We start from the raw sequence: 27865 nt of genomic DNA, 5'->3' as shown, positions 1-27865 counted from the left end.
CATAAAAAAGAACAAAATTCTGTCTTTTGCAACAACACGGATAGAACAGCAGGACATTATGTTATGTGAAATAAGCCAGGAACAGAAAGTTAAACACTGCATGTTCTTACTCATATGTGAAAGCTAAAAAAAGTTGATCTCAAAGAAGTAAAAATTAGAATAGAAAATACTAGAGGATGGGATGGGTAGGGGGAAGGGAAGGAGATACAGCAACTTGTTAAACGACACAAAATTACCTTGATCTGGTCACTGCATATTAGATGTATTGAAACATCACTAGGTACCCCAAGAATATGTATAATTATTGTCTGTCAATTTTAAAATTTTTAAATTAATAACAAAAACAAAAAAAAACCTGACAAAATTAATAAAACCAAAAGTTGGTTCCTTGAACAATCAGACACAGTATTAAGATGGCAACTCTCCCCAAATGGATCTATACATTATTTCTTTTTATTATTATTATTATTGTTATTTTTAGAGAAAGATAGGGTCTCACTATGTTGCTCAGGCTGGTCTCAAATTCCTGTGTTCAAGTGATTCTCCTACCTCTGCCTCCCAAAATGCTGGGATTACAGGTGTGAGCCACTGCACCCAGCCTTTTTAAAATCTATACATGCAAAGCAATCTCTATCAAAGTCACTTTTAATATAAACTGATAAGCTAATCCTAAAATTTAAACGAAAATGCAAAGGACATAGACTAGTCCAAAACTACCTTTTAAAAAGAACTTACATTAGTTGCAAGTTGGAGAACTTACATTACCTTATTTCAAAAATATACTCTAAAACTAGAAATCAAGACAATGTGGCATTGACATTAAGAAAATCATACAGAACAGTGGAATCCAGAAATAAACCCTTATATTTTATGTTCAATTGATTTTCAACAAAAGGACAAATGGGAAAAGGATAGATTTTCCTAGGATAGCGAGATGAAAAAAAAATTAACTTAGACCCTTACCTCACACCATATACAAAAATTACCTCAAAATGGTTCACAGACCTAAGTGTATAAACTGAGAATCTTGAATTAAACATAGGAGAAAATCTTTGTGACCTTGAATTAATAAGCAAATAGTTGTAAAGATGCAACACAAAAAGAATAAACCATTGAAGAAAAAAATTGATATTAGACTTCAATAAAACTAAAAATGTTCACACTTCAAAAGACACTATTAGGAAAACGAAAATATAAGCCACAGAGTGGGAGAAAATATTTGTAGATCACATATCTGATAAGGGACTTGTATCTAAACTACATAAAAACTTTCATAAGTTATCAATAATATGACAAATAACCCAATATAAAAATGAATTCTGATACATGCTACATTATGGATGGACCTTGAAAACATTATGCTAAGTGAAAAAAGCCAGACACAAAAGTACAAATTATTGTCTGATTCCACTTATATGAAGTAGCTAGAATAAGCAAATTCATAAGGACAGAAAATAGAATAGAGGTCACCAGGGGCTGAGGGGAAAGTGGAGTGGGGAGTTACTTTTTAATGGGAACAAAGTCTCAGTTTGGGATGATGGAAATCTTTTGGAAATAGACAGTAATAATGATTGCCCAACATTGTGAATGTACTTAATGTCATTAGATTATACACTTAAAATGGTTAAAATGGTAGCTTTTTTCCCCACAATGAAGAAAATCTAACTTTAAAAAAATGGGTAGAAGACTTACATAGACATTTCACCAACAAAGACATACAAATGATCAATAAGCATATGAAAAGGTGTTCAAGATCATTAGTCATTAGGAAAATACAAATTAAAACCACAATGAGATACCACTACACATCCATTAGAATGACTATAATAAAAAAAGATAATGCCAAGTATTGCTGAGGGGGTAGAGAAACTGGAATCTTCATACATTGCTTGTGGGATTGTAAAATGTTATGGCCACTTTGGAAAATTATTTGGCTATGTTTTTTTTTTTTTGAGATGGAGTCTCGCTCTGTCGCCCAGGCTGGAGGGCAGTGGCATGGTCTTGGCTCACTGCAAGCTGCAGCTCCCAGGTTCACGCCATTCTCCTGCCTCAACCTCCCGAGTAGCTGGGACTACAGGCACCCGCTACCTCGCCCAGCTAATTTTTTGTGTTTTTAGTAGAGATGGGGTTTCACTGTGTTAGCCAGGATGGTCTCAATCTCCTGACCTTGTGATCCACCTGCCTCGGCCTCCCTAAGAGCTGGGATTACAGGCATGAGCCACCGCGCCCTGCCAGCTATGTTTTAAAAAGTTAAACATAAGCTCACTATAAGACCCAGCAATTCTACTCCTAGTAATTTACCCAAGAGAAATAAAGACATATTTTCACATCAAAGACCTGTCACAAGTGTTCATAGCAGCTTTACTCATAAAAGCTAAGAACTGGAAACAAACCAAATGCCCATCAGTTCATGAATGGTTAAACAGAATGTGGTATATCCAGAAAATAGAATATTACTCAGACATAAAAAGGAATATGATACATGCTAGGATATGTCTGAACCGCAGAAAGATTATGCTAAATGAGAGAGGCCAGGCTGGGCACAGTGGCTCACATCTGTAATCCCAGCACTTTGGGAGGCTGAGGCAGACAGATTGCTTGAGCCCAGGAGTTCAAGCCCTGTCTGGGCAACATAGTGAGACTATGTCTCTACAAAAAATACTATAGTATAGATGGACCTTGTAGTATTAAAAATACAAAAATTAGCTGGGCATGATTGTGCACACCTGTAGTCCCAGCTACTTGGGACGCCGATGCAGTAGGATCGGTTGAGCCTGGGAGGTCAAGGCTTCAGTGAGCCATGATTGCACAACTGCATTCAAAAAAAACAAACAAACAAACAAACAAAAAGAAAGAAAAGGAAAGAAAGAAGCCAGATGCGAAAGACCTCATATTGTAAGGTTTCCATTTATATGAAATGTCTGGAAAAGACCAATTTCTAGAGATAGAAAGTAGATGAGTGGTTGCCTGGGCTGGGGTAGAAGTAGGAATTGACTGCAAACAGGCTTATGTGAATTTTGGGAAGGTGATGGCAGTGTCCTAAAATTGAATTGTGTTGAGGTTGCACAATTTTATAAATTTACTAAAAATCATTTAATTTTACACTTTTTGTGACATTTACATTATATCTCAATAAAGCGGTTAAAATAAATACATACATACAAATCTGACAATGGAAAAAAAAGAAATGAGGTTTAATTTTAGGAAGCATAATTCAGATATAATCTCCATCACAGGAAGCAAAAGTTTTCCTTAATCTAGCCATATATCTATTAGTATTCATATATTCAGTCATTACATGTGAAAGATATGAACATTGCGTAGTGAGGGAAACCCAAGCCCTAAATGATCTGAAGCTTTCTGAACTAAACTGTGTGGTCCCTGTGATTGCTCAATAAATAGCAGTAAATCTACCAATTCTAAAAATAGACAATATTGGCCTTTTATTGGTCTCATTTCAAAGAAAACTACAGCAGTAAAAAGGGGAGTCTGAGGAGCAATCCAAATGCCTAAATTGTTTGAGTAATAAACTGTATTACATATAATCATTATGACCTAGAAACATTTAATCTGAAGCAACAGAGTCTGACCTTAGTAATTGACTTAATAGCTGTCTTCAAAGATATGAAAGATTATAGAGTGAAACTATTTGACTAGTTCTTCTCTCTCTTCATTAAGAGCCAAACAAAATAAAATCATTTAATAATCAGCAAGGTAAATTTAGATTAAACATAACACTAACAGTAACTGTTATCAAACACTGGAATAAATTTAATTAGGATATTTCTGCAAGCTGTCTCCTTGGCGATCATTAAGAATAGACAAGACAGACAGCTTTGTTCTAAATGCAGTACTGCCTGGGAGGTAGGAATTAGATGTGGGTGACCTCCTGACATGGAGCAATTCTGTGGAGAGGGACATAGGCCACCTGACTTTCACAAACCTTACCTCGATATCCCGATTAAGTTGCTTCACTATGGCAGTTATGTTTCTGATATGCTCCTCCAAGAAAAGCCTGGCCAAGCGGTCACCTCCCCCTTTGTTTTGCATTTTCTGCAAACTGTTGACAATGTCATCTTTAATCCGAAAGGCGTGCTCTACGAGGGCGGCGGTGGTTTTCTCATGGCAGAGGATCCTGTCTTCCAGCTGCTCCACGAGGCTTACAGATGAATATGGTGCCATGGTCAGGGACTGGCTGTGTCGGGGCATGGTTCTCACTCGCCTGCAGAAGGGAACCATGAGGGTTGTTAATTGGGAAAAAATAATTTTTAAAGCCAGATTCAAAACTTCCCAGAGAAGTTTGGAAATACAAATTATCTATAACTACAAGCTAAATAGGGTTTGAGGCAGGATTTCTGCCTAAAAAAGTTTTCTTCACAAGCCGGGAAAGATCTTTAAATAATCATGCCCACAGACTTAAGTGTTTTAGAAGCGGTCTCCATGACTTCCAAGAGCAAGAGGCTGGCAGAGTTGGGTACACCGAGATGTCTCCCCAATATAATCTATGATATCAAGATCAAGGTCATTAACAAAGTCTCCTAACATGCTCTCCTCCTCCTCCCTCTCTGAAACAGTGGTTACAAACTCAATGCCTACGTGGGTCAGGCAGGCGACATAAATGAGTGAAGCATACTACATATGAGGCAATAGGGAGTGTCAGGGATTTAGAGAACTGGAAAGGGCATTTCCCAGCTAAAGGGAGCCACAGTTCTGCTCCACCCATGAGTGACCATCAGGGATTTCAGGTCCCTTTTTCCAGATGATCGGATATTTCTCAAGAAAAGCTAGCAAATCCCGACTTGTATGTGAAATCGCTTGATTTTAAAATGTTAACGATTCATTTAAAAAGTATTTAAGGCCAGCACAGTGGCTCACACCTGTAATCCCAACACTTTGGGTGGCTGAGGTGGGAGGATTGCTTGAGCCCAGGAGTTTAAGATCAGCCTGGGCAACACAACGAGACCCTATCTCTACAAAAAAAAATCATTTAAAAATTAGCTGGGCATGGTGGCACATAACTATAGTCCCAGCTACTCAGGAGGCTAGGTGGGAGATCACCTAAGCCCAGGAGGTCAAGGCTGCAGTGAGCTGTGACTGTGCCACTGCACTCTAGCCTGGGGAACAGAGTGAGACCCTGTCTCCAAAAAAAGTATTTAAGAACATGCTAGGCCAAGCAATGTACTTCATGAGCCAATTTTGGCCGATAGGCCCCTAATCTGCAACTTCTGATTTAAAAAGCTTAACAGGGATGTTAGCCTGAAGCCCCCAGAGTTATATTTCACTCTCAACAGGAAATTCAAGTCTACTGTAGGACTACTGTGAAATCTCTACTTCTTGGGGTCACTGAGTGGTCCACAGTATCCTATAAATTGAAAGCTAGAGGACACAATAGTGTTTCTCTTGCCCTTGAACAAAACCATTCTTCGATAATGTAACAGCCCAAGCTTTCATTTGTAACTATCACACCCACTAGCAGCCCCCATGGGATGAGTGGAAAGGAAAAGTATACCTTAGATGCATATTTTCCATATATTATACCTTTCCTTGGTGACACGAGAAGGAAATACAGTGCTCCGTTGGGCCATTTTCTTTTTAATAATTCACATCTGTTGAAAAAATAAGCACTAAATTATTTAACAGTTTATATCTAGAACTTAACCTCAAAAGCTTATTATTAAGTTGCTAAGTGGATCATAAATTATGTTGAAACACTGATAAGTTATATTATTAAATGTTTTGTATCTTATATATGAAATAAACAGCATATGTTTCCAAATAAGAAGAAAAGCAATCAAGCAAAATCAAAGCTCTTCTGAAATTAATATTGCTAAGCCTTGAAAGACAGACCAACAGGGACTGTACAATGGAGTTTCCTGAAGTTTCCTCACTCCAAGTCTGCATCTCAAGCTTGAGAAACCACTTTTAACAGAAACTAGAGTGTTTAATAGGCTTATCCAATCTTATACTTCTCTGCAGAATTTTGCAGGAAACTACCTCAGTAAATTTGATCTCAGAAAATTTTTACTACTAATTCCATGGTAAATGAAGAGCACTTATTTCTAAATTAATCTCAAATAAAACAGCACATGATCAATGTGATCTGATTTGTGGGAAGATATCTATCCACCAAGGGAATGAGAAAGATATTCCTCATTAGAACTTGAAAACTTTATAATAAGATACAATCATTCATATTTCATCTTGCATATAAGGAACATTTGGTCCTCACAACTCATTAGAAATGTGAAAAACACTAGAGGATGTTTAAAATACTTTATTATTTAGGTTCCTCAATACTGCTATCAATTGCCTTAAAACAATGAATGCCTACTAACTATGATCTGATTCCATAATTAATTCTCATTTAGATGCTGGATTCAGAAAGCATTTCTGATTGAAATCACTGTTTTGGCGTCATCTCTCTAGTGTTTTATTTTTGGAGTTTCAAAATGTGCACATTTCATTTTCTTAGACAAAGAACTTTAAACAAATTACATTTAAGGAAAAAAAAGTCATTCATGCCAAACAAGCTATGGTGCCCAAAGAGTTCTTCTGTGTCAAAGAGAAGCATTTCTGCCATATAGACTACAGTAGCCCTCCCTCATCTGTCAGGGGTACATTCCAAGACCCCTAGTGGATGCCTGAAACCGAAGCCTATATATACTATTTTTTTCTACACATACATACTCATGATTAAGTTTAATTCATAAATTAGGCACAGTGCTCTTGCACTTTGGGGCTATTATGAAGTAAAATAAGGGTTACTTGGTCACAAGCACTGCAATACCCCAACAGTCAATCTGATAACAGAGATGGCTATTAAGTGACTCACAGGGCCAGATATGCATGGTGTGGATATGCTGGACAAGAGGATGATTCCCGTTCTGGGCAGGAGGGAGGAGGATCGCACAAGATTTCATCACACTATTTCAGAACAGCACACAATTTAAAACTTATGAATTGTTTATTTCTAGAATTTTTTATTTAATATTTTTGACCATGGTTGACCTTGGATAATGTAGAAAGTGAAACCATCGATAAGGGGGGACTACCGTAAATAAAATCAGGCCAGTGTGGGAAATGCTGTTATTTAGAATCATAGAATCTTTACAGTTTTAAAGTTGTAAGACATCTCAGTTGAGATATTAATCTACAGAATAGCCTAACTTAAGAAACATGTATTTGGCATCTATTAGGTAATTAAGTAACCTAACTAGGAAAAACTAAAATCCCTTCCCTCAGCAGAAGTCATCTAAACCAACCAGAAAACAATGGGTTGTGGCTCATGCCTGTAATCCCAGCACTTTGGGAGGCCAAAGTGGGAGGATTGCTTGAGCCCAGGAGTTCAAGCCCAGAATTTCGAGGCCAGCTGGGCAACATGGCGAAATCCCATCTCTACAAAAAATACAAAAATTAGCCAGGCGTATTGATGCACACCTGTAGTCCAAGCTACTCTGGAGGCTACTCAGGAGGATCACCTGAGCCCAGGGAGGCTGAGGCTACAGTGAGCCATGATAGCGCCACTGCACTCCAGCCTGGGCAATAGAGGAGACTCTGTCTCAAATACAAACAAACAAAAACAATGGGTTAAGTGGCTAACCCTACGAAAAAAAGCACATGGGGAGGGAAAACAGGAGAGGGGTCGATTTTTCCTGGGTAGCAGCTAGGTAAGGAAGAACTGATGAGAATGAGTAGGCTTTCCCAAAATAGGGGATGGAGAGATTGTTCCACAGCTTCTCTCCAACACTCCAACCTCTACTTCCTTTCTGCTGAACATGCTCTGGCCTGCCTAACCTGTTCTTCCGCCCTCATATTTGGCCACTCCCTACCACAATCACCTGCTCCAGTCACCGGGAACCCCCGCCCCCGCCACCCCATCCACCACCATCCTTGGATATGTCCTGCACACTCCTGCCATCACACCTCTGTGCATGCGCTCTATGGGAAATGCCCTTCCCACCCCTGCCAGCCTAGAAAACTCATGCACTCTTTAAAGCCCCACTAGTCCCTCCAGTCTATAAAATGACTCTCTCTCTTGCATTTCTCCAGCTCTTTATCTGTTTGTATACTATTTATTGTGCTCTATTCTTTTTAGTTGTTTAATAGTCTAGCTCCCCTACTAAACGACACGCTCCTTACAGGCATGTTTCAAATCTTAATAAACACAGGGCTGACCTAGAAGTATCCATATATGTTTGTTAATGAATGAGTGAATGCCCAGCACTTCCAGATCAGAAACTGCAGCAATAAAGATATAAGACAATATACTTTAGTTAAAAAGTATAATTATTTACCAAGACTGAATCCCAAATATTAGACACTCAATAAGTATCTGAAAGAATGGGGACTTTGGCATCCCCTTCTCTGAAGGCCATTTCATCTACCTGAACAGAGCCACAAAAGTCAAGCCACACCACTGATTATCGGAGATGGCTTTTCAGAAGCAAACCCTCCTAAGCGCTATGCAGCTCTATGACAAGAAATTTCATAAGGCATGAGCTCACAAGACACATTATTCAGAATGGGTGCCCTTTATGAATGTGGTGAGGATCTGCATATCTGGCAGGTCGCTTGGTTTGTTAGCATCACGATTCTTTGCCAGAACGTGGAATCTATATTGCAGATGAATAAAGATTGATAATGAATAAGTCACAGGATTAAATAACATCTCAAGCATTGTTTCCAGATCTTCCCGTTGTTAATTCTGGCTTACCTGCCTGAGGTTATCATCTCCTGTACGTTTATAAATCTGATCACTGATACCACAGGTCTGTCTACAACCTTATCACACAGGTCTGGGTTTCATGCTGTTTTGATTGTGCAGTGATTCCACTATATTAAACAATATATTAAACAATCTCCACTTTATAAAGTTTTAAAATTGGGGGAAGTTGGGGGAAGGGACAGGTAGGTAAAGCAAGAAGAAAAGAATGGAAAGAAGTAAGAAAAAATAAACTCTGGGGCCAGGCACTGTGGCCTGTAATCTCAGCACTTTGGGAGGTTGAGGTAAGTGGATGGCTTGAGCTCAGGAGTTTGAGACCAGCCTGGGCAATATGGTGAAATGCCATCTCTACAAAAAAAAAAAAAAAGTTAGCCAGGTGTGGTGGCACACACCTGTAGTCTCAGCAACCTGGGAGGCTAAGGTGAGCCCAGGAGTTTGGGACCAGCCTGGGCAACATGGCAAAACCCCATCTCTACAAAAAATACAAACAAAAAAAAATTAGCCAGGTGTGGAGGCACACACCTGTAGTCCTACCTGGGAGGCTAAGGTGGGAGAATTTCTTGAGCCTAGGAGTTTGAGACCAGCCTGGGCAACAAAGCAAAACCCCGTCTCTACAAAAAGTAAAAAAAAAATAAAAAAAATTAGCTGGGCGTGGTGGCATGCATCTGTAGTCCCAGCTACCCGGGAGGCTAAGGTGGGAAAATCACCTGAGCCTGGGAGGTCAAGGCTGCAGTGAACCATGACTGCACCACTGCACTCTAGCCTGGGTGACAGAGTAAGACCCTGTCTCAAAAAAAAGAAAAAAGAAAAATAATCCAAATGCCCAAAATATGCAATATATAAATAGAATTCAGGAGTTCACAGAAGAGTAAAGTGAAATGCTATTATCTAAATCAAAATGATTATTTGTGATTATGAGGATTCTGTGAAGGGAGAAACAAAAAAGGAAGTAGATATACATAGAGATGAATATTTTAAAATTTTAATGAAAAAGAAGACATTAATGCCAACCAATTATTATAGTTTTATAAGTGATGTGACACTGAGTAGAAAAACCTGCCATACCATTTTAATGTAAAATGGTAAATGAATTTAATAAATTAAAATGATAATTTTTACTAAAGAGTTGAATACCAATCATGTAAAAACAGTTAATTTTTCATTTCACTATTAAAATATAGGATTGATACATTATGCCCAACCATCAGAATAAAAAATAGGCAAAGCATTTATGAATAAAGTGGTTGTAATATGATGGTAAAAAAAAAAAAACCCTATTTCCTTATAGCTAAAAACAGAGTGAAAGGATAGAGGGCAGGAACAGTGGAAGGTTTGTCTGGAAAGACAGCTGGATGTTGTTCTCTAACTCACCTCCAACAGCACCCTCAGACCTTTGGACTTGATCCCCAGGCCCTGAGGAGTGATAGGAAGTTGTGGGATGGTAGAAGGCAAGGGCCTCCCAGGCAGGCAGGAGTCAGAGGAGATGGGGAGTCACAGTGGTGCATGCAGGCCCAAGGCCCTGGTGACTAGACTGGGAATTCAGGCAGCCCAGAGATGGGATCTGGCTGGAGTAGCAGGAGAGGTATGGAGATTCACCTAGCACTTCTCATTCCTCTCTCTCCTCTTGCCTCCCTCCCTACCCTCTTCCAGCTCTTCTCCCTTACCTTCTCCCTGCCTCCTCTCTTCCAAATTTTTTTTTTTTTTTGCTTTCCCCACCATTGAGTCCTCTTCATTTTCCTTTGCCCTTTCTCTTAACTTCCCATTTTTACTGCCTGTTTTCCTTCTTCTACTGTCTCTCTCATCCCTCTTTCTCTCACTCTCCCTTTGCACAGCTACAGTCCAACATATTTTTCTCTCATAGAAAACATGGTGGTAGGATAAGAAAGGCTCTTGCTTGAATCCTGGCTTCCCCACTATCTGTATTATCTCAGCGGGCCCACCTTAGTTGGTTGAGTTGGGGGTCACATAACTAACAGCTGCTCACACGTAACGTAACGAGTAACTGCTTACTTGAGAAGGTCCGGTACTCATGAAGCACATTTATGTGCATTAGTTTAATTCATCCTCACAATCATTTGTAAAGTATTATACTCTTATTATCAACATTGAACCAGAGGAAACAGAGACTTAGAAATGTTCAGCAACTGGCCCAACATCACGTGGCCAAGAAGGAGTAGAGCAGAGATTTGAACCTAGAACCTCAGCCTCTAAGTCACCAGGCATTAGCCACAGGAGGCTATGGAATATCCAGAACAGTGTCTGGCCTTAGCACACTGGATAAGCTTCCAGTAAGGGTTGGTTCCTTTCCCTTCCCTGGCTAATGTCCCTTTATGAACATCTGATAAAATACATATCTATTTTTTAAAATAAAACTTTCAGCCAGGAGCAGTGGCTCATGCCTATGATCCCAGCACTTTGGGAGGCCGAGGCAGGAGGATCACTTGAGCCCAGGAGTTCAAGACCAGCCTGGGCAACATAGCAAAACCCTATCTCTACAAAAAACACAAAAATTAGCCAGGCATGTTGGTGTATGACTGCAGTCCCAGCTACTTAGGAGACTAAGGTAGGAGGACCAACTGAGCCCGGTAAGTTGGAAGCTGCAGTGACCTCAGATCATGCCACTGTACTCCAGCTCAGGTGACAGAGTGAGATCTTGTTTCTAAATAAATAATATAATATAATAATACTTCATAGACTATGTGTACGCTGCATTTTCAAATTGACACTACATCATGAGCATGATTCCATGTCAATATATAAAGATATACATCACCATTAAAAATTTTTTTGTGTGAGACACTGTCTCATTCTGTCACCCAGGTTAGAGTACAGTGGCTTGGTCATAGCTCACTGCAGCCTCCAATTCCTAGGCTCAAGCAATCCTCCTGCCTCAGCCTCCAGAGTAGCCAGGACCACAGGCACTTACCACCATAGCTGGCTAATTTTTCTATTTTTTACAGAGATGAGGTCTTACTATATTGCCCAGGCTGGCCTCAAACTCCCAGCCTCAAGTAATCCTCCCACCTTGGCCTCCCAAAGTGCTGGAATTACAGGCGTGAGCCACTACGCTCAGCCTACATCACCATCTTTAATGCCTGCGTGACAGTCCACCGAATGGATCTCCCATAATTGTTAGCCAGCCCCTTAATGATGGACATTTTCACTGAAATAGCGTTTATAATCATGTATCAGTTCAGCCTTTTGGTATCTTATTTTCCTTTCCTTTGTTCTACAAAATGATGCAGGTAGTGTAGAAAGCCAATGGGAACACTGCAAAATTCAAGTTAAGATGAGACTCTGACAACGAAATCTGAAGAATCAGGAAGAGATGGGAACAGTTGATCTACAAAAATGATCCAAGACACTGCTGACACTCATTACTGAAATTCGGCAACCACTCATCATACTAGTTCAATATCCATCTTTGGCTCTATGCTGCATGCTCCATGAGGAGCTGTGTTGTCCACAGCTATATCCCAAGCACCTGGCACATCAGAGCTAATCAGTAAATGTTTGCTGGGTGAGTGAATGTCCAGGAGAGATAACTGAATTGAAGTAATTTCATATTGTTGAATATAATCAATTGAATTATATTCTGGCTCGAGAATGAATGTGCAACCAGAAAGGAGGATGGTAGACACAGCATGTCTACTAAAAGCAGAGCTTGAAGAGACAAAATGTATTGGACCAGATGTGGTGGCTCATGCCTATAATCCCAGCACTTTGGGAGGGCGAGGTGGATGGATCATTAGAGGTCAGGAGTTCAAGACCAGCCTGGCCAACATGATGAAACTGCATCTCTACTGAAAATACAAAAATTAGCTAAGCGTGATGGTCCACACCTGTTATCGCAGCTACTCGGAAGGCTCAGGCAGAAGAATCACTTGAACCCAGAAGACAGAGGTTGCAGTGAGCCCAGATCACACCACTGCCTTCTAGCCTGGGCTGGATGGAGTGAGACTCATCTCAAAAAAAAAAAAAAATTATTGGTGTTTTCAAGGACCTAGGAATCCAGGGCAGCAGGAAAAGCTCTATAATAGAGGGGGATGCATTAGGCTCTCATGGTCCAGTGACATTAGCCGTAAAGATAATCCTATTCACTCCTTGCCCTGAGTCCATACTCACCAACCACATCTTTTAGCTTCCCATATAGCTGTGCATAAAAGGAGAGTACACAGGAATCGGCAAACACAAGCCCAAGTCTATCTGCCAGCTACTTTTCTTGGTGTGAATTAATATATTGGAATTTCACCTCTGATGGGAACCAGACTAGGTAAGTCAGCCCCCTGATAATCTCTGATCACCCTAACAATGCTGATCTAAACCCATGATGCTGAAACATGATGATCAAAACATGGTCCCTGCTGTGGTGGACAGACTCATAGGGTGCCCCCCCAACACCATCCTTGTCTCTTGGTGTTCACACCTTGCATGGTCCTCTCCCTTTGAGTGTGGGTGGGACCTGTGACTTGCTTCTAACCAAGAGAATACAGCATCCAGAGACCAGCCAACTGACAGTCACCTGTACTCAGTGGGCAGTTGGAGTCAGCTGGGGTTCTAATACCAAACTACATAGGGTGTAATTCTGTTCACTGGAAATAGAATATTTATTTTATAATCTAAGTTTTAAGTCTAAATGGATTTCCAAGTGGCTGTCTTGCTTGGCAAATCTTAAAAGAATATTGAAGGATAAGAACTTGAATAAGTTTTGTTGTTGTTGTTTTTAATATATGCAACATTGGCTCTGTTCTGGACAATGGAAGCAAATTATAAAATAAATCTAATTTGCCATAAGAGATAAAATCCCCCAGAGATACCATTTCATCACATCAGACTGGCAAAAATCAAGTATGAAAAGATCAAGTATTGACAAGAATATATATGGAACAACAGGAGCACAAGATGGGAGTGTGAATTGATACTACCACTTTAGAAAGCAATGTTGAATATCTAGTAAAGCTGAAGATGCACAAACCTAATGACCTAATAATTCTACTATTAAAAAATCCTCAAAAACTTTCCAAATGTGCTCTTAAGAAGACATTTGCAAGAATACTTAAGGTAGCATTCTTTCTAATAGCAAAAAAGTGAGGAGTGGGGAATGAATGCCCATCATTAGGCAAATGGAAGAATAAACTATGATATATTCATGCAATGAAAGAACAAATAGTATTGAAAATAAATGAATTAGCAGCGAGGTGCAGTGGCTCAGGCCTGTAATCCCAGCCCTTTGGGAGGCCGAGGCGGCAGATGGCTTGAACCCAGGACTGGGCCTGGGCAACATGGCAACCCCATTTACATTAAAAAAAAGAAAGAAAGAAAGAAAGAAAGAAAAATTAGCTGGGTGTGGTGGCACACACCTATTGTCCCAGCTACCAAGGAGGCTGAGGTGGGAGGATCACCTGATCCTGGGGAGGTCAAGGCTGCAGTGAGCAGTGACCTCATCACTGCATTCCAGCCTGGGCAACAGCGTGAGATTTTGTCTCACAAAAAAAAAGGAAAGAAAGAGAAAAAGAAATGAATTATAATTACAAGTCCCAATGTGAATGAATCTCACAAATATATTAAGTGAAAAAAGTAAGCTGAAGAAGGATACGAACACTATACAATGTCATTTTTTAAAGGTTTAAAACATGCCAAATAATATGCCAAATCTGTAACATCTCAAGATGAATGTGGAAATGACAAATACCAAATCAGGGTCATATTTCTCTCTAAGTGAGAAATAGAGAGGAATAGGTAAAATACTTGGGGCTTTGACTAAACATATCTTTTACTTCTTAAACTTAATTTTTCACTGTATCAATTTAAAAGAAATAAATTACTTCTTCTTGCCCCCACTTAAAAAAAATATGTAAACCAAGAGTTCAAAGGGGAGTCAAATTGTTAGACTCTCCAGGGCATGTACAGAACTCACTCTTGCCCTATGCATTCTAGGACCATGAAATTGGAAATCCATGGCAAAAGTAACTAATCTCCATGAAATCTCTACTCTTAAAGCATTTTATCCATACTTAATACTATGTGATCTTAACTAGATAGCAACATTTCTATAAATGGCTATTGGTTAAATGTCCAACAATAGAAGAGCAGTTAGTTAGAACACAGCACATCCACTCAAAAGAATATCAATCGCTGGCCAGGCATGATGGATTACATGTCTGTAATCCCAACATTTTTAGAGGCTGAAGTAGGATGATCATTTCAGGCCAGGAGTTCAAGACCAGCCTGTGCAACATAGCAATGCCCCCGTCTCTACAACAAAATAACAATAAAAAATAAATTAGCCAGGCATGGTGGCGAACACCTGTAGTCCAAGATACTCAGGAGCCTAAGGCAACAGGATTGCTTGAGCCCAGGAGTTCAACACTGCATGACACTGCACTCCAGCTTGGGCAACAGAGCTAGCTAGATCTTGTCTCTAAAAAAACTAAAAAACAAAAAATAACAGCTAAAAATATATTTATGTATTTACGTCCTTGCTATATAATGTTAAGGTAAAAAAGAAAAAAAAAAACCCACCAAGGTGGATTTATAGTATGCTTTATCTATCTATCTATCTATCTATCTATCTATCTATCTATCTATCTATCTTACTAAACATCCTACAATGCACAATAGTACACATTATTTAGAACTACAACCAGGGCCTGGAAGCCAGCACTTTGCTCCAAGGCACCACAGTTTAGATGGTGCAAACATTTTGACTCATGAGTTTAAAGGACACTGCAATTTCTTTTTTTTCAGGCAGAGTCTCACTCAGTGGCCCAGGCTGGAGTGCTGTGGCACGATCTCCACCCACTGCAACATCTACCTCCTGGGTTCAAGTGATTCTCCTGCCTCAGCCTCCTGAGTATCTGGGATTACAGGTGCATGCCACCACACACAGCTAATTTTTGTATTTTTAGTAGAGGCGGGGTTTCGCCATGTTGTCCATGGTGGTCTCAAACGCCTGACCTCACATGATCTGCCCACCTAGGACTCCCAAAATGCTGGGATTACAGGCCTGAGCCACCACTCCCAGCCAACCCTGCAAATGTTGAAGTTATCTACTACCACTACCACTGCCACCATTACCACATCCTACTCCTCTTGCTCCTCCCTCTTCCCTTTCTCCCCACAGTGAGAAGACTGCTTGACCATGGGCCAGCAAAGATGGATGAGGCAGGAGACTCAAAGTCAAGGAGAAGGCAACCACTGCCCTGCTGAGGGCCCAGGCCACCAATTATCTGCCTTCCTTCTCTCCTGTATCTGAGGCCTCCTCCCTTCATGCCTAGATGCCTCCATGGTCTTGAGGCTACCTTTAATGCTGTTTCCCCCTCCCCTCCCTTCACTCATCCTCCTACCAACTTTCCCCCTGCCAAATTGCTGGAATTATCTCTGTGGTGTGGATAGTTGTTATCTGGCTAAATCATGTGCTTTGGTAAAAGAAGGAGGAAGAGGGCTGTGCAACTGAGGTCAGGATGCCTAATTTCCCAAGCCAATGTATCTAGATTGACAAGGCCAAAGGAAAGACCAATGCTAATAGCAGGAGCTTTCCACAAATTAACCACACTGTCCCAATTGAGGAAGTGCCTCCAAATTATGTGCAAAGGAAATGAAAACAGTGCAAATAAGTATACTCTGTCTCCTTCGTAGGCAGCTCATCTCTCCCCACTCCTGACCAGAATTTTTTAGAACAGCTGAGCAGTCCTTGGAAGAAATATACTGGGCTAGCATATTGAGGAACGCACATGGCATTATGGTTGTGAGGCCGATCTGGGGAAAGCTGGGTAAGTCATCGAGGTCTTACACGGTCTCTAAGACATTAGGCATCCTTACACCAAAATATCTGTCCTTAGGCCAACAGCAGATATAGCTTACCTGACACATCTTGACATTTTTTCAACTGTACATTACCTCAGCAACCCAGAAATCCTACAACCATCTTGGAGAGGGTGAGGCAAGGATTCTAGGACTAGAAGTATTAGTATAGTCATATCTTTTAAAACAGTGGAAAGAAATAAACTGAAATGTAAATAGTGGCACTGGGTACATTTTTATTCTGCTTTTCCTTATTTTCAAAATACTTTAACAAGTGTGCTATTTTCACAATTACACAAATTTAAATAAAACCTTCTTGAAGAAAAGAATGAACCAGTGAATGACAATAACAACAAAAAGCATAAATTGCTCATTTACAGCTACCAAAACCAAGAAACAAGCCTGATTCTGGGCTTTAAAGACTATGGTTTAGTTAAAAGAAGTTTGCTATCAATTTTTACTTTCGTTTCCTTGTGGGCACAGAACAAGGCTTGAGGCTGGTGCTCTCATCAAAGCTGGGACTGAAGCCTGGATCGCCTGTGCATCAGGGAATCAGCATGTTGTACAGGTCCAGTGATTCTGGAGTGATGCCAGCACAGTATTCCAAAAACTCGAGGTTCCAGGAACACTGCAAGTCCCTCCATGGGGTCCCAGAGCAGATATTTTCAATGCTCTTTGTGAAAATGGCCTTGAGTCCACTTAGCAAGACTTGCATTCTTTCCCCTCCATTCTATCACATTCATAAAGGGAATTCTGTTGGAGGTAGAAGGGTGAGGGGTGATGTGTTTCTGACCCACAAAGGTGAACTTTAGAATGCTTACAACATTTGACAGTGCTCTTCCAGCCAGTGCAGAGATTTCTGCATAACTGAAGGGAGGCGGTCAATCTGCAATACACACATGGCCTCTGTCAGATCCAGACAGATTTACAGACAGACCTCTAGAACCCAATGACTGGTCTCTGATGTTCAATCCACTCTCCACAGCTTAGAATGATGTTAACATTTTTAGGAGAACCCTTGCAAAAACAGATTGGTTTTTGTTCTCCTCTATTAATAACAGCTATTTTGAAATGCTATTTAAATCTTCTATTGTTATTTGAACCTTTCTGGATTATGTCTCCCCAGCTGAGCTGCCGTAGGGCAGCGGAAACCACATCCTACATGAACCTGTAATCTCCACGAAGCCTAACACGGCGCCTCTTCACGGACACTCATACATATTTGTTCATTCACCTTTTTGTTTTTCTAATTTGGGAAGACCCACTGTTTTCATTGTTGAGTTGCTCTACCCAAATGACATATCGATTGCTGACTGAAGAAGGTGCCCTTCCAGCTGTGAGCTCGGCGGAAGGCTGGAGGTCACCCTGCAGTGGGCCCGGGCACTCACACCAAAAAAGAAGTCATTACTTTTAGGGTGTTTTATTATGATCAACAGCAATATTTGGCAACTTTTCTTTCTAGCATTAGAAAAGATACATTACCAAATGTTAAAAAAGGAACCTGCCAAGTGCAACAGCTAGAAGAGAAAAAATATTATTAAAAGCCCATGTAAACTCTCTACCTACTAAACTAGCAAGGGAAAGCACGATTCTGTGTGCTCTCATACAGACAGAATGCTGGTGGTGACTTTTGGTTCTACCCTCTATAAATCGCTGGCTGAAAAGCTAAGAATTTAGGCTTAGAAGAAAGATCCAGTCTCCAGTCTATGCCCTTTTTCTCACACTCAAGAGAGAGGAGGCTGGACTTCTCTGCTTAATATGGGAGTCTTTTACTCTTTTACGTGGAGTAACGACTTGAGTACAGCACATTAATTTTATAACTATTTTAGGAGCAGGGGAGGACTCTTGAGTTTTTCCAGAGATAATTAAAAATGGGGGAAAAAAGAAACCTGAAATAAACAAAAAACAAGCTGAAGCCACCAGGGGTTTCTGAATAACATCTTCCCGGTTCAACAATTTTAAGAATTCCATAATGCGAAAGCAACCCCCACACATTCTCTCCCACATAAACATGCTTTTTTATTTAAGCCACACTCAGCGACGGCAGCACAATGTCTTGCCTGCACTTCTGTAGTTGCTTCATCCAGATAGAATGTCTTCTTCACAAACGCGTTCTGAAGTGGGGCAGGGGGTGACAACCAGTCAGCAAACGCAGACACCTTCAGGGAGGAAGACTGAAGTTCCCAGTAAGCTCAGCAGCTCGCCACCCGGAAATCTGAGTTTTCACCACACTGAAATCTGACTTCCAACCTCAAGTACCAATGTTCCCTTGGTAGCAACTGAAAATTTTAGGCTTTTTGATATTTATCAACCAGCACATTCCTAGTAATTTTCCTGGTGTACCAGAAAGAGGTAATTATGTTCCTTCCGATAAACCATTTTATTATCACTGATAGCTACATTTTTAAAATAACAAGAACCACTGAGCTATGGAAGGAGTCGACAAAAGACCACCAAGGCATAAAAAGCAATTGGGTTTTCTCTTTTTGCAAAAATCACCTGCTTTTATATGGAAAAACTCATGGAACATAAAACCACATCCAATAAGTCAAAAAACAAAATAAAACAGTCAATAGGGAGAGGGAGGACAGTAGAAGAGTTACTAAGAGAGAGTAACAGACAGAAAGAGCGAAATACGGGAGGAGAGAAACAGTGAGTAGAGTGGGGAGGCAGTGCTGAAGGACAGCAGAGGAGAGAGAGGAGGCCAGACAGCCAGAGGAGGCAGGTGGCTCCAGGGCTCCCAGGGAGGAAGGGAGCAGAGAAACTACTCCTCTCACATTCAGCTGCTCATTTGGCGTGTGAAGAACTAGATGGGCCATTTTTAATATGCTATGTTAGTTTCTCTACTCTTTTTTTAAAAAATCAAATATGCTCTTTCTTTGTCTTGACACATACACACGACGTTAAGATGTCATCAGGGAAGAATCATTTTTTCCACTTACAACATGAAAATGCCTTCTCAAATTATCCACGGTTTTACTAAAAAGATCCTATTTTGAGCCAACACCCACCTGACTCTTCGGGTAAGGCATGGGTCTCACATCCACCATCGCACACCACGTGCTAGCAGACAGCTCCATGGTTATTCTGTGCACTTGCTTAATGATTTCATCAAATAATTTAGTCCAGTCAACAAATATTCATTGAGCCTCTACAGTGCTGAACAAGACACAGCCCCCACGCTGCAGGAACTCCCATTATGCAGGGAAATAACACTAGCAAGCCACCGTGCAAGAATGGAGGGGCTGGTCAGTGCCACTGGGCAGAAGGCAGGATCAGTTTGAACTGGGCCATCAGGAAAAGCACTTGAGGAGCAGGCATTTGAGTCTGATATTCAAAGGGGTAAATGATGTGAATTCAGAGCAGCATGAGAAGGGGTGGAGACGGGGCAAAGCAGAGAAAATGCTGATTGGTGAGGACTATGGGACCCTTGGGTTCCTGTTGCTAAGCAGCGGCCAATTAGGCTGGAACAGTCGATTGAGGCCAGTGTGCACAGGCCTTCACTCCACAACTGCCCCAAACAGGAGAGAGACAGTAGGCACAGAAAGGAAAGGACGAATGGAGGGAGACTGTGCAGGGGACACCTCAACTTGACTCAATGACTGTCTGGATGTGGGAGTGCAAGGAACAGAAAGTCAGAATAACCCCAGGTGTTCAAGCTCTGGTTACAGAGAAGAGGATGATGGCACTAACGTCATCAAGGAATGCACTGAAAGGGACACACTCCACTACTCATGAGAAACATCAGACAAGGCCAAGCTACAGGGCATTCTACTACATAACTGACCTGCACCCTTCAAACGTGTCAAGGTTCACGAGAGACAGAATGACTGGGAAACGATCCCAGATTAGAGGAAATGAAAGAGGCATGACAACGAATGTAACACATCCTGGACTGGATCCTGGACCAGAAAACATCTTTTTTTTAAAAGATCTTTTTGGCCAGGTGCAGTGGCTCATACCCATAATCCCAGCACTTTGGGAGGCCAAGGCAGGCAGATCACCTGAGGTCAGGAGTTCAAGACCAGCCTGGCCAACGTGGTGAAACCCTGTCTCTACAAAATTACAAAAGTTAGCCAGGCATGATGGTGGGTGCCTGTAATCCCAGCTACTCGGGAGGCTGAGGCAGGAGAATTGCTTGAACCAGGGAGGCGGAGGCTGCAGTGAGCCGAGATCGTGCCATTGCGTTCCGCCCTGGGCAACCAAGCAAGACTCCATCTCAAAAAGAAAATAAAACAATAAAGATCTTTTTTTCTCCTCTTTTGCCATGAAGGACATTATTAGGTCAATAGCTGACACATGAATAAGGCCTGTTGATTAGATAATAGCTCTTAATGCTAATTTTCTGATTTTGGCACTTATACAAGAAAATGTCCTTTTTAAAAGGAAATATACACGAGTATTTAGGTGGACAAAGGTGTATCATGTCTACAACTCACTCTAAAATGGTTCAGGGAAAATGACAACATATGCACTTGTGTGTGTGTATACATATGTGTGTGCATACATATGTGTGTGAATAAACACACAGATACACAGACACAGAGAGAGAGAATGAGAGAATATGATAGAGCGAGAAAGGTATAACAAGTGTGGTAAAAATTAATATTTAGAGAATTTGGTTGAAAGGTATGTTGGGAATTATTTTAATTATTGCGACTTTTCTTTTTCTTTTTTTTTTTTTTCTTTTTTTTTTGAGAGACGGAGTCTCGCTCTGTCGCCCAGGCTGGAGTGCAGTGGCGCGATCTCGGCTCACTGCAACCTCCACCTCCTGGGTTCAAGCAATTCTCCTGCCTCAGTCTCCTGAGTAGCTGGGATTACAGGCGCTCACCACCATGCCCAGCTAATTTTTGTATTTTTTTAGTAGAGACGGGGTTTCACTATATGTTAGCCAGGCTGGTCTGGAACTCCTGACCTCAGGTGATACACCCGCCTTGGCCTCCCAAAGTGCTGGGATTACAAGCATGAGCCACTGTACCTGGCCAGTTATTGCAACTTTTCTATAAATTTGAATTATTCAAAGTAAAAGGTTTAAAAAGGGGAAAAATGATTACAGAAGCCAGGAAGACAAGGTAGAGACAAAGCAGTCAGGCTTCTGAGTATTACATTCTGAGTGAAATGTGGGCAACAGCTCAGGGCCCAAAATATAGATTTGAAGTACCTGGGGGCCCTGGGTAAACAGGGTTAAAAGTGGGGCTCTAAGGTCAGACTGGTGGAGTCCCTTTCCCAGGTCTGCTCCTTGAAAGCAGTGTTTTCTTTAAGTTATTCAAATCTCCCTCCATTTCAATTTCTGCACCTACATAACGGGAGTAATCAGAGTCTCTGCCTCACAGAGTTGGAGTGAGGATTAGAGGAAGTAGTACAAGTGGGCGAGGGCGCCCAGTGAGGCGCAGGGAAAGTGCCCAGTGCTCTTTAAATACTACTGCGGGCTCAGAGGTGAGGCTGGGGCAGGGGGAAGGGAGGAGGAAAAGGAAAGGAAAGACCAAGGACAGGATCTCACAGCATCCCCGTGTCTACATGCCAGGAAGAAAAAGGAAGCAAATGAGGTTCGAGTGGGCCTGGACAACCAGTGTCATGGAGACAGGGAGAGAGAGAGGCGCAAAGGGCTGACTGCTGCCAGGAGACGCAGGGCAGGGACCAAGGAAGGGAAAGCCAGGGCAAAGGCCTCAGATCTGCAGCCAGGACACCTATGCCAGAGCCCTCTGAGGAAGCAGTTTCAACAGAAAGATGAGGGTGAAACCAGAATAGGTGAGTGGACAAAGAAGAGAACCTGAGGACAGTTCAACAGAGCAGCAGGGTCAAAAACAGTGCTACCCCATACGATAGCCATTGGCCCTATGTGACTACTTCAATTGGATTTAAGTTAGTTTAGAATTTACTAAAATGGAAAACTTGGTTCCTCAGTCATACTAGCCACACTTCGTGTGCTTAAGAGCCACATGTGGGCAGTGACTACCATACGGGACAGTGCAGATATAAAATATTTTTCTCACTGCAGAAAATTCTACTGGACAGAGCGAGGACCCCACCAGAGTTTCTTATGGGAAGGATGACCCATATGGTGGAGTAAGGGTTGGGGCAGAGTAGGGAAGGACCAAAGACACTGGAGAAGAGGAATAACAAATGCAGCCAGTTCCCAAAAGAGGTGAGAAGGAAGGAATCAAGTCCAGAGAATGAAGAGTGTGGATTGCATGTGGATTAACCTTGGGGAAGGGACTTGTAGACATTTTCTTCCTTTGAGAAAGACGAAATAAAGAAGGACAAAGAGAGGAAGAGAAAGATGCTTGGGGGCCTTGAGGAAGGTAAAGTGGGAATTTATCAGGTGAAATTAGAGCCAACGTAAATTTTCAATGGAACCTGTCCAAAGGTCTTTGTGACTTCCTCCTAGATAATGTGGCAGGCTGGGAGAAGAATAAGCAGGCAAGCGGGGGTGATTTTGGATTGAGGACTGAAATATAAGAAGCCCAACACATTGAAACAAAGGATTCTGGGATCCCAGACAGAATGGAAATGGCCAGCAACTTACATGCCCCAAGTGGAGAAACAGAGTCACAGAAGGGCTGAAGGATTGGAACAGCAAGTGCTTAAGGGACCAGGGTCCTCAGCGATGGTTAAAATCCAGAGCAGTATGTGGGTAGTATCAGCTAAGTAGGCTGAAGTCCGAGTTCAAGATCTCAAAGGTTTAGTCTTGTTCAAGACTGAACAAGTCCAAGATGTTAGTTGAAGCAAAGTGGAAACTGAGGCTACTGGGATAGATGTTGAGGAACTTCAAGGTCAAAGAATTAAGAGAGCTTCAACACAAAACCCAAAGTCACTGGCAAGAGACAAAGCAGAGAAGAGAATGAAGCTGGCTGCTCACGTTTTTTGTTTGTTTATCACTTTTTTGGGGCATCAAGTGAAGAGATCCCCACTGTACCTGGGTGTACATCAGAATTGCCCAGAGAGTTCTGTTCCTTCTCTTCATCGTCTCCTGCTGCTCCTCCTTTTGGGGTTTGTTTTTAAAGTAGGGATTTTTAGGTCTTACTCCCCCACCCTGCCCCAGCCCCCAATGATTCTAATTTGGTATATCTGAGAGAGTGTAAAGACCAAGTTTTTCAAAATGTCCCAGGTGATTCTGAGGAGCCCCCAGGTTTGGGAAGCACTGGACCAGAAGATAAGAAGGAGGGTAGGGGCACAAGCAGATAGCACTACCTTCCGAGAGGAGACTTGGTTGGTGATGGTGCATTGGTTTGGAGGCAGCACTAAGGAGAAGCGGAAGAGCATCCCTACTCTGGTGAGACGGCGGAGGACACTAGAGAAGGCTCTTCTGCGGGAAGTTGTTCGCTCAGGATCTGGTGCTCGGGAGAGAAGGTGGGTTCAGCTACAGAAAAAATGAAAATGCAAGAGTGTGGCTGCAGGATACAAGAAACAAGACATTGAAAGCCAGGTCGGAGTGACACAGCCTAGTGGCCTGCAGAGAGAGGAGGCTGAATAATGCGCTAATAAGGTTTCCAAGCACCATGTAGTGTGGCTCATCAAATGGTTGGTAGGGCTTCATGGTTGAATTCCTGGGCACTAAGGATTTTTCTATCCGTATGCTATCAGATTTCTAACATGTAACACATTAAAGGTTATTAAGCCCTCAGGTAAACAAGCTTGCAGAAGCTTATTCATTAGCATTGGAAACTGTGTCTTCCCAACCCACGTTCTTATACAGATGAAATCAGATTCGAATGAAAATCAAGGGTAGCTTTAAGTAGAAAGTCAGAAGGGGCAACCAGGGGTACCTGTGAGAGGGTACTTCCTCCATTCCCCTCCGTGGAAGAGGGAAGTTTATAGACAGTGGATATGGAAGGGGGCCTAAGTGTCCTTTTTAGTATCAGTCAACGCTAAAAATATTATAAGTGCCACGGAACCCACCCCCCGCAACACACACACACACACATACACACACGCGCATTCAGTGACAGGGCCCAGAAGGCAGATATAATGTGCAAATCTGGGGATGGTTCTCAATAAAGAATATATTTACTCTACAAACCTCTTATTTTAAAAGCAAGTTGCAAATGTTTGCCCTTGCTTCTGAGAGAGCTGCACTTTTGTGGATTCGAATCATTCTAGCATTATTTCTGGTTACTCCTATGAAATAATTTCTAACACTGCCGTACGCAGACTTTGAGCTGAGGACGAGAGCGCACGCGCACACACGCACACACACACGCGCGCACACACACACATAAACCTCGTGCACATTGAAGAAATGACTCACTTAATTTGCTGCTGCCTGCCACGATTGGGTTTTGATTTTACCTGTTCAAATACAAAGTTTCCTATTAGATTAACTACAGGAAAGAAGAACTTAGGAGCATTAATCCTGATTTTGTTCATGTCTTTAGGGCACCTAAGAGGTTTTAACCTGTGCATCTTAAGAAGCCATTCTCCGGACCACCGACTGCTTGCTCCATAATCTTCCAGACAACGATAACATTTCTTACCACTTTAGGAGCCAATTAATGGAAACCCCTCCTAGAATAAACATGGTTAAGCTTTGCATCTCCGGTACCTGCAGAACCGTACTTTAGGGCTCTTTCTCAGCTCGCAGTAGGATGGCACAACAGCATTCTGGAACTGCAAAGACCCCCTAGCCTCTCGTTTGAAAGATGAGAAAAAGCGAAGGGGCGGAAGAGCAGATGGTTAACCTACCCAAGGTCACTCACTCTGAGTAGTGGGTCGGCTGACTCGCCTTTACCCCTGGCAATCCGTGCACCACCCCAGCTCCCCCAAACAGTCCCTCCGGGCGTCGGTTGGTTCGCTAGCATGCAGCCCCCGCGAAAATGCAACGCCAGTTGCGCTCTGTGCCCAACTTCAGCCCTTCGCGTCACATGCAGTTAACCCTCTAGCCCGCGGCATGTCACATGGGCCACGCGCAGCTCTCTCTACCCCACGCCTATCTCCTGAGAGGCTGCCCCAAGGTCACCGGCCGTCCCAGAGAGCTCCCGCCGCCCAGCCCCAGAGGCCGCCCGGCCGGGGTTCCCAGAGCGCGGCACTCACCGGCGCGGGGGGTGGGCGCGCCGCGGCTGCCCATATCCTCGCCGGCGCGGCTGGGTGCGGCGGCCGCTGGCGCTGGCTGAGCAGGGCGCCCGGCTGCGGGCCCGCGCCGCGGGGAGCGCCGTCCAATCAGCGCGCGCCTGCCGCCTGGCCCGGCGCGCGGCCCGGCCGGGTTCGCGGCTCCCGGGGGGCGCGAGCCGCCGCGCGCCGCCCGAGCCGCTTCCGGGCGCGTTGCCTGGACGCGGTTGCCGTGGCAGCCCGAGCTGGAGGCTTTCCCCGCGCACCCGCGCCCAGCCTGGCGGCGCCGCCCCTCCTCCCTCCTCGTTCCCACACCCAAAATAGCCTCTGCTCGTCGCTGCTGTTTCCCACAGAGCTCGCATCCAAGCGCCTTGGAGTTGGCGGGCGGGGATTTCGCTCATTGGAAAATAAATCCTGTTGTAGGGATGGTGGATTTGGAGAGGTGTTGAAATGGTGCCTGACGGAGATCATAGCCATGGTGGTGGCATTGCAATTCTCTCCAGAGCCCCAATATACCTTATTTACTAAACCGCTTTCCCACAAAAATAGTTCTCTCCCCCGCCCCACCTCAAATTGGGGAGAAGTTATTTGATTAGGCCACGGTGACGCCCCACCTGTGCAGGTGAACGAACCCTCCGGGGCTGCCATGTGTCATTTACTGAATCGCCTTGACACCTGCAGTTGGGACCCAGGATCGTGTCTCATCGCAGCAGACACGACGAGAAGAAGAACCCCGAACACCCCTCCTCTTCCCAGCCCTTTCTTCTCCCGTCAGCTTCATCCCCTCCCAGCGCGTCCTGGCTCTTTCCACCTTCCTCTCGATTTTGGATTCTCATCAGGACGCACAAGCCCATTCACTCATAATTGTGCTTCCTCTCGGTGGGCAGGATTTCAGCGGAGTTGCGGGGGACACGACCTTTGCCTCATCTGGTTCGTGCCTCCTTCGCAGATACTGGTACTTACCCAGCACAGGGGCTCCTGTCTGTCTCCCCCACCCCGCCCCAGCCTGAGCCCTTCCAACCCAGGGGAAGGAGCCCGACATGGTAGAAGAGCCCGAACTGTGGATTCGGCTGAGCGGTTTTGGAATTCTCTCTCCGGCAGGATTATTATTTAGGGGCTATTAGTATTAAGGACTGTTATTTGTGTGTGATCTTTGAAATATTTGTGGGTATTCTGCGACTGTTTCCTCACCAGTAAAACGGGCTAATACCTTCCACAAAGCGCTAACGCATCTGTAACATTCATTCAGCCAACAGTATCTATTGGATGGCTGCCAAGTGCTAGAAACTATGCTTAGCCCTGAGACACAATGGTGAAGATGAAAAAGAGACACATCACTTTCTGATCCCACAGAGCTTAGAGCCTGACGAGCATTCATCAAATAATCACAGACACATGTTAACACTGCCGTTGTGACCAGGAGAGTAATGGCCTTGAGTCTTGTGATGTGTAGATCTGATCTAACCACATCTCTTTAGTGCTGCAAAAGCTCAATGATTATTCTTTCCTTTCTCGGTTAGATTCCCACTGCCTGGTGCATGGTATGTACTAGGTAAATACATATTGAATTGGATCCTATGTCATGGTGATGACACTGTCACTCTGCTTCCCAGTGACCTTCTGGCTGTAACTGGCCACAACATCTGGAAAGGTGTGCATGTGTTAGCAGAAAGTACCCATTCAAACCTAGAGTCCATCACCAAGAGTCTAGAAAAAGGTTCAAAATATTTCTTGCCTGTCTCCATCGGGGTTCCTTTCAGTGCATATGGAGAGCACCTCAGATGGACACATAATGTCCCCTCTGTCTTGTTTCTTCCTCTTCTTATTACTCTACCCTTTCCCCGCCCACCCCAATACTGACCCTACTCCCTCTACTACTTGAGGTGCCAGAGCCTCAAGGCACCCATTCCTGGCTTCCTAGGAGAGTGATAGTAGATCCTAATATTCCTCAGAATGGAACACCTATAAAACAGAGGAAGTGCCTTCTTACTTCTGGCCATCAAAACCGAACTTTGATTTTTCATTTGCTGCAAGACTCCCTCACTCTCAAAGGTAGGGAAGGAGAGGACCTGGAAGGTGAGGGGCTCTTGCCATATGTAGGCACCTTCTATTTAGGCTGACTTTCATTTCCTTTTTAAAAATCATAACAGTTAGCAAATAAGACAAATAATTGTATTAATAATTATTTCAAAACATGAATTTCTCAATAAGAACCGGGCTTTCAAAGTGGTCTTGAATCAGGCCCATGACTTCCCACTTCTTATCTATCTTTTTTCTTAAGTGATTTGTTTTGAA

The 27865-nt window shown here is 42.9% G+C and overlaps 1 protein-coding gene across 4 annotated transcripts in view; it reads right to left on the bottom strand.

The window, feature by feature from the left end:
• Nucleotides 1-25692, bottom strand: part of FAM81A (family with sequence similarity 81 member A) — an 84513-nt gene extending 58821 nt beyond the window's left edge. The window contains exons 1-4 of one of the 4 annotated variants that reach the window (XM_055098775.2): nucleotides 25556-25641; nucleotides 24774-24814; nucleotides 5510-5606; nucleotides 3949-4222 (exon numbers count right to left, since the gene is read on the bottom strand). In XM_055098775.2, the coding sequence (XP_054954750.1) occupies nucleotides 3949-4222; nucleotides 5510-5529 (294 nt within the window). In that variant the 5' untranslated portion in view covers nucleotides 5530-5606; nucleotides 24774-24814; nucleotides 25556-25641. Of the gene's footprint in view, nucleotides 1-3948; nucleotides 4223-5509; nucleotides 5607-23716; nucleotides 23886-24773; nucleotides 24815-25207; nucleotides 25359-25555 lie in introns of those variants that run through there. The other 3 variants (XM_063596690.1, XM_034938851.3, XM_008953231.4) reach the window with 3 other exon arrangements.
• Nucleotides 25693-27865: the final 2173 nt, after the last annotated feature.

This window comes from Pan paniscus, chromosome 16, assembly GCF_029289425.2.
Source record: "Pan paniscus chromosome 16, NHGRI_mPanPan1-v2.0_pri, whole genome shotgun sequence".
Lineage (NCBI taxonomy): Eukaryota > Metazoa > Chordata > Mammalia > Primates > Hominidae > Pan > Pan paniscus.
Note: the sequence above shows the minus strand (reverse complement) of the source record. Positions and strands in the feature narration are given on the sequence as shown.